Source organism: Miscanthus floridulus, chromosome 5 (assembly GCF_019320115.1).
Source record: "Miscanthus floridulus cultivar M001 chromosome 5, ASM1932011v1, whole genome shotgun sequence".
Taxonomy (NCBI): Eukaryota; Viridiplantae; Streptophyta; class Magnoliopsida; order Poales; family Poaceae; genus Miscanthus; species Miscanthus floridulus.
This window is the reverse complement of record NC_089584.1, coordinates 129129939-129137683: the sequence shown is the minus strand read 5'-3', so window position 1 is coordinate 129137683 and position 7745 is coordinate 129129939. Positions and strand designations below refer to the sequence as shown.

Below are 7745 nucleotides of genomic sequence, written 5' to 3'. Positions count from 1 at the left end.
TGTGGTAGAAATTGATTTAGAGAAAGTTTTGTTCATCGGACTGTCCGGTGACCATGGCGGTGTGGCACCGATGTTTTTTCTAGAGAGGGGGAAAACTCGTCGGGGGGGGGGCACCCCCACCCCTAGGGCGGTGCACCGCCCCTCTATGTTCGGTGCTAGGGTTCCAACGGCTAGTTTGAAATAGCCGTTGCAATTCGACCGTTGGGCACCGCCACCCTATGTCCGGTGCCCGCACGTTGCTGTCCGATGACCGCGTAGAAATGTGCTACTTAGCTCCAACGGCTCTATTTGGCTTGGGAGCTATAAACAGAGGTGGAGCTCGGGCTTGGCTAAGATTGAGCACCTTGGGGATGTGTTGCCCTTGTGTGTGCTTGGTTTGAGAAGCCTCTAACTCACTTGTGCTTGCGAGAAGTGCGAATCCATTGCGAGTGAGTGATTCTAGTGCGTTGCATTATGAGATTGCATCAAGTAGCACTAGGTGATCGAGTTACAAGCCGGTGGTGCTTGTTACTCTTGGAGGTTGCCACCTCCTAGATGGCTTGGTGGAGGTCTCCGTCGAAGCATGTAAAAAGATTATGCGGTGCTCCCAAGAAGGATTTGTGAGGGGTACCATGCTCACCCCACGGGAGCCGTGAAGAGCAACACTAGTAGAGTGTGTCATTGAGCTACCTTCACTTGTGGTTAGGTTCCTGCGGTGCCCAACGTGTGGGCTTGGCGGGTGATGCCAATTAGCCGCCAAACCACCAAGTGAGCGGTCAACACAACGGGACTAGCTTGGTGGCAACCAAGTGAACCTCGGGATAAAAATCATCGTGTCATCTTTATCTTTCCATTGGTTTGCAATTCTCTAACACAAGCTTGTATTTACATTCATATATATTGTGCGTGTGTAGTTGCCCTTGTATTTAGTTAGCTTGTGTAGCTTGCTAGTTACTTTCTTGCCTGTGTAGCATAGAAGTAGCTCCCTTGCGTGACTAATTTGGTTTGAGTATCCTTGTTAGTCACATTGCTTAGTTTGTGTAGCTAATTAATTTGCGCTATATAATTTGGCTTGTGTAGCCTTGTTATTAAGCATTGCTAGTGAGCTCAGGTGGCTTTGTGCTTTTGCTTACTAGCATGTGTAGGAGCTCCCCGTTGCTTGAAGTACTAGTAGCTTAGGTTTGTGTGACCTTACTCTTAGAATTGGTTAGGTTAGCTCTAGCTAGCCCGACATCTTTGTTGTCTAATTAGGATCTTAATAAGGTGCTTGAGAACTTAGATAAAGGGATGCAGTCTTGGATAGACCGATAGTTTTAATTCCGCATTTGTTTCGGTTAGCCGACACGATTAATTTTAGAAAGGACTATTCTCTCCTCCTCTAGTCCGCCATCAAGACCCTACAGCTGCTCCCCACTCTGCACCGCGTCGTCTGAAAGAAGGGTGAAAAACTCATGTTGTAAGCATATGTTCTAAGTATTTCAGATGTTTCATAGGTATGTTACAAGTGTTTCATATGGATGTTGCAAAAGTAGATTGTGATGTTTCATATGTTGCAATGGTTGTACACATATGTTGCAAGCTTCTGTTTCTAATGTTTCATCTGTTTTTTTACATGTATGTTGCAAGTATGGTTATGTGGATGTTGCATATGTTTTCACACATATGTTGCGAGTGTTTTATCTGATGTTGCGTATGTTTGCAATGTTTTTCATATGTTTTTGCAAGTGTTTCATCTGCCTTCAGACGTATATTTGAACCACTGCATCTGGATGTTTCAAAAGTAGATCAGGTGTTGCACATGTTGCAACGGGACCCATCTTCTGCAGCCACCGGCTTCAGCTGCTGGGCCAAGCGGGCACAGACGGCAGAGGGGGCGTGAGCAGTCCCCGCCGGTCTAGCTGCGGGCGCCCCGCGTGGGCACGCGGAACGCAGGCGTTTTTGGGGCGTGCACAGATCGAGACTAATTTGCGAGACGATTTTTTAAGCCTAATTAGTCCATGATTTGACAATGTGTACTAATGACGGATTAATTAGGCTTAATATACTGAGGACTTATATAATTTATTTTATTATTACTATCCGAACACTCGATGTGATACCCACATACGATACCCTACGTGACACTTCTAAACTTTAGCCCTAGATTTAAACAACCAGATACCAGAACCAAACATGCATCCTGGACCGAAGGGAAACGGGCCAGTTTCTTGTTGCAAAGAACCGACTTAAACATCACACTGAACAATTTTCAGAAGAAGATCCATATCGATACGGCGATACCATCGTACTCGTCGTATATACGACAATTAAATACCAGGACCGAACAATTCAGAAAAAAGATCCATATCGCATATACGACAATTAAACACCAAAACTAAACATCCCAGACCCAAAGGTGAAACGGGCCTGTTTCTGGTTGCTTGGAGTTGGAGTTGGGAGTGCGTACTGCGTAGGCCCGTCCGATCCGTGGCTCGTCTAGGCATGGCCACACAAACCACGAATGGTCATCGTGCACCGCAGCGCGGCCTCCCCTTTCTATCTTCTCCAGCTACAAATGGCGCCACCGCGGCGGCCAGGTTATCTTGTCCAGACGTGCATCCTCCGTGTGATCCATTCCTCCCTGCGCCGTGCTAGCTAGTAGTTGCAAGCACCAGCAGCTGACCACCAAACGTTAACGCACGCAGACAATTTCAACAGCATCCATCAGGTTTAGGCTCTGCTGCCGTCGTTGAGCGCACCTGAAAGCAATGGAGATCGTCGCCACGCGCTCCCCGGCCTGCTGCGCCGCCGTGTCCTTCTCCCAGTCGTACAGGCCTAAGGTACGTACGGTACCTTCATATGGTCACTGTATGTAGTGGAAAGTAGCAGCAGCTCATCGCACACGTGCTGCAGAAGTTTTTAGTAATTTGCTGATGGCTGGCTGGCGCCACACGTATGGCAGGCGTGCAGGCCGCCGACCACGTTCTACGGCGAGTCGGTGCGGGTGAACACGGCGCGGCCGCTCTCGGCGAGGCAGTCCAAGGCGGCCAGCCGCGCGGCGCTCAACACCCGGTGCGAGATTGGAGACAGCCTGGTGCGTGTCGTCAGTATAAGCTGTGTGCGTGCGTTGGGAGATCGATCGAGTTCATGGCATGCGAAGAATGAAAGAAGCTGACGCCGCTGCCGCATGCTGGGTTCGCCGGTTTGTGGTGTGGTGTGGTGTGGCAGGAGGAGTTCCTGACAAAGGCGACTCCGGACAAGAACCTCATCAGGCTGCTCATCTGCATGGGGGAGGCCATGAGGACGATTGCGTTCAAGGTCCGGACGGCGTCCTGCGGCGGCACCGCCTGCGTCAACTCCTTCGGCGACGAGCAGCTGGCCGTTGACATGCTCGCCAACAAGCTCCTCTTTGAGGTGTGAAACGAATGATCTCGCACCAGTAGGTCACGGTTCATTTCAATTCTCTCATGCCTGCTCTCTGGCTGCAGGCTTTGGAGTACTCCCATGTGTGCAAGTATGCGTGCTCTGAGGAAGTCCCCGAGCTGCAGGACATGGGTGGCCCAGTTGAAGGTACTACCATTTCTCCTCCTCACTGTGCGTGACCAAAGCTTCCACCGATTGTATTATGATGACAAAACTCAAATAGGAAAAACAGTGATTTTGTATTCTTAATTAGAGAGCTGCAGCTGCAGACCTTCAGTGCAGTGCTCAGCAGTGTTACTAGTCGGCCAGCATATGCTCCCTTCTGCATCTTCAGAACACTGTAGAAATATATGTAAATGCTAATCATCGACAGAAGTATGCCTTACCAAATTAGCATGCAGCCTGCTTGGATTCTAGTTTTAGATGCTTTCTAATCACCAAACTGCGACATGTCAAATGTGCCCATGGCTTTCAAGCCTTGCACCTCGCCGAAACAACTACGTCTACACACATTCTTTTCGACCGTAGCTCTCGATATGCAGAAAACCAACAACTGAGGAATTAAAGACTCAGCGATTCAGATCGGCCTGATTTTTATCACATCTCGCAGGCGGCTTCAGCGTTGCATTCGATCCCCTCGACGGCTCCAGCATTGTTGACACGAACTTCACCGTCGGAACCATCTTCGGAGTCTGGCCCGGCGACAAGCTGACTGGCGTCACCGGCGGCGACCAGGTCGCTGCCGCGATGGGAATCTACGGCCCTCGCACGACTTACATTGTCGCCCTCAAGGACTGTCCTGGGACACACGAGTTCCTCCTCCTTGACGAAGGTGCGCCTGAATTAATTTTCTGCCACTGCCCACTGGGGAAATGCAGAGCGGCAGTGTGCGATGTAGGAGTAGGTGTTGTTAATCGAGATCTTCACGAATGTTGCAGGTAAATGGCAGCATGTCAAGGACACCACGACCATAGGGGAAGGGAAGATGTTCTCTCCTGGTAACTTGAGGGCAACATTCGATAACCCTGAGTACGACAAGGTACCCCATTACTAGCTACTCTGTTAGCATTTTTTTTAGGTATCTGCTACGACCTTCTGTGCCTAATCGGTGCTATGTAATATATGTATCCTCAGCTCATCAACTACTACGTCAAGGAGAAGTACACATTGCGCTACACTGGAGGAATGGTTCCCGATGTCAACCAGGTACTATCACAGAATCTTTAGCTGCTGCAACTCAAATTCACACCCTTACAAAACCACACGCAAAAATTCCGACACCTCAAAACCCATTAATTAACTTGGATCACTATCACTTGTATGGTAATCTGAAATGCCATGGCAGTAGCTCAGGAGTACATATTCAAAAACTGAACAGTGCCATGATTAACCTGTCATGTCAATTCTACACCATGCACCAAACAGACAAATTTTCAGAGAGGGCAAGGCAAACTTTTGAGAACAACAATTTGGTTTGGTGTTGCCAGTAGATGTCTCGGACTGTAGTGTTACTGCAAGCCCATGCTAGTGACTATTGAGCTGTACCAGCGTCTGCTTTAAGCAAGACCACGCCAAGCAACACAGCAAAATTCCCCACAGTGACCCAACCTCGCTTTAGGTCTTTTCCGATACTACTTTCAGTATACAGAACTTGCGTGACCACCAGCATGCTTGATGATGCCTGTGATCGATGACGCAGATCATAGTGAAGGAGAAGGGCATCTTCACCAACGTGACGTCCCCAACGGCGAAGGCCAAGCTGCGGCTCCTCTTCGAGGTGGCGCCTCTGGGCTTCTTGATGGAGAAGGCCGGCGGGCACAGCAGCGACGGCAAGCAGTCGGTGCTGGACAAGGTGATCAACGAGCTCGACGAGCGGACCCAGGTGGCCTACGGGTCCAAGAACGAGATCATCCGGTTCGAGGAGGCCCTCTACGGCTCGTCCAGGCTCGCCGCCGGCGCAACCGTCGGCGTTGCCGCCTAAGGTTTTTGCTGCGGAGTGGCTCTGAATTACTAGAATCCAATCGGGTGATGCGTATAAAGATGGACGGGCTTGTAGACGTTGGAGTATAAGTGAATTGCTCGTCTCTTCCCATCATAAACTTTTAGGTTGAACTAATCAGTATATACAACTCAAATAATTATTGCCCGCTCATATTCCCACCTGAGGTCGAAATAGCCTCCACGTGAGAGGGAGTGTTGGAGTATAAGTGAATTAGCCACCTCTGCCATCAGTTTAATCTCGTAGAACCCTACTGCGAGGTATATTTTGTATACGGTTGTACGTGCGTGCGTGCATGCATGCATCAATACATGACAACACTCGTGTCATCGGATGTCTGCATGTCTAATCTCTCGGTGGGCAATCTCCGGCCCTGCAGCCTTATTTCTTGTCGATGCTGTCGTGCATGGAATAGCACTGCAACAGAGTCCATGTCCCGGTCAGTGTTTGATGCCATACTGGAACAGCACTCCATGTCCATGGAGTGGGCTGTCGAAGAGAAACAGTAGTACTACTAGAGCCGTAGGCCGTAGAGTACGTGTGTACGTCGATCCACAAAGGCGCTTGGTTTGCGGCCCTGGACCTTGAGAGAACTACTAGACCAGCAAACAGTCCACGATCCTGACTCAAGACCATCCCGCGTCCCGTTCCACGACCCTATTGCTCTTCTGAGAAGATGTTCCAGGGTCAGGGCTATGGAGGCATGATACGACGCGGCAAGGTCAGCTTGATACACGGGACTACAGTGCCGTTCATGGTATGGTCCGCTCCGGTCGGCACACGTGTACTGGTGCCCAAACAAAAGGTACACTGATTCACTGCAGCCTTGCCCAGACGGCCAGACCATCTCCATCCTTCCACCGTGAACGACGCACCAGCTAGGTTACCGTCCAAACGTACATTGTACTCCTACGACACTTGGCCTGTTGATTGCACAATCGATCGATCGTGGACGTCGAGTACACACGCAGTCCGGTCCGGTGCCCCTAGCCACGAGCCCACGACAGGAAAACCAGCCTGCACTGCGGCAGTGTCGTGTTTAGCAGTACGTTCGAATATGGCGTTTTTATACTAAGGCAGAGGAAAAGTTTAGTACAACATGCCTTCGAACGTCCTAGGAGGTCAGTAAAGAATTACATGAAAGCTCAGATCCTCTCTAATGTATTGTAAGCTAGGTATTACAATGAACATAGTTCGACCTAAATTTGTGGCACTGGCAAGGAGGTCTATGCCCTAGTAGCCAGACGGCGACGCCGTTTGCGCACGCCTACGTTGCCCACCGGAGGAAACAACTCACGCAACGTCTGTATATGAGCGGGATCACCGTTGAATATTTTATCGTACGTCATGGCTGATGTTGATGGAGGCGGCATCCTACTAGAGAGCCCCAAACGCTTTATGGCAAAGAACTAATGTCGGGATAGGAGCTGTGGCCACGGTCGAATACGGTGACTTCGTGAGGCTCCCTGAGTCCCTGTCACGTGTCTACGACCGACAGGAAGCACATCTCCATGCAGCCGCGGGGGCTGCATGCCCACGTCCGCCAAAAAAAAAACACGCGGCACATTGCATGGGCGACGGAGGTGACCGGCCGCCGTCAGTGTCGTCGTTGCACTGCAAATGACACCCTGTTAGCTTCGCTAAAAAGACTGAAAAGCATGGTTGTCGATTTATTGTGAGAGAAAAATACTATACTATAGCTAATAAATCAGGCTGATAAATTCCAGCGAACATGGCCACAATTGAACAAACAAAAAAAAAAGACCAAAAGAGGACGAGGCTGTGCGCGGTAGAGTGGTAGGGGCAGAGGGAGACACCGCCAGGCACGGACAGTACCACGCAAAATGGCAAGGCGTCGCCTGCGCCTCGTGTTCTCCCGGTCCGCGAGATGTCCGCCCTCCTCCCGTGATATTCCCTTTATATATTCAGAAAAACAAAACAAGAAAGTGATTTTTCTATAGAAAAAAAGACCGGGTACGGCGGGGCAGTGCCGGCGATGTGATCCCGGCGACGCGACGCCCGGCCTGCCGACTGCCGAGGCGGACCGTGTCCGGCCCGTCACGCTTTAACGTGTGTTTGGTTACTCTTTCTAAATTTTAGTCTTCGTCCCATCGAATGTTTGAATATATACATAGAGTATTAAATATAGATTAATTACAAAATTAATTGTATCATTTGCGACTAATTTGCGAGACGAATCTTTTAAGCCAAATTAGTCTATGATTTAACAATGTGGTGCTACAGCAAATATATATGTCGGGTTCATAAACCCGGAGTCACTCATGGACCGGCTTCTCAAACAAGGGTTCGGCCCAAACAGACAGCGCGCAACTCATGGACCGGCCCAAATATCTAAATAGCAGGC

The 7745-nt window shown here is 49.8% G+C and overlaps 1 protein-coding gene across 1 annotated transcript; it reads left to right on the top strand.

Moving 5' to 3' along the window:
* Nucleotides 1–2545: 2545 nt before the first annotated feature.
* Nucleotides 2546–5714, top strand: LOC136453566 (sedoheptulose-1,7-bisphosphatase, chloroplastic). The gene is made up of 8 exons (XM_066454126.1): nucleotides 2546–2798; nucleotides 2921–3052; nucleotides 3187–3372; nucleotides 3447–3528; nucleotides 3992–4213; nucleotides 4320–4420; nucleotides 4516–4587; nucleotides 5081–5714. Exons 1-8 carry the CDS (start codon nucleotides 2727–2729, stop codon nucleotides 5360–5362), a joined length of 1149 nt encoding a protein of 382 aa, XP_066310223.1. The 5' UTR covers nucleotides 2546–2726; the 3' UTR covers nucleotides 5363–5714.
* Nucleotides 5715–7745: the final 2031 nt, after the last annotated feature.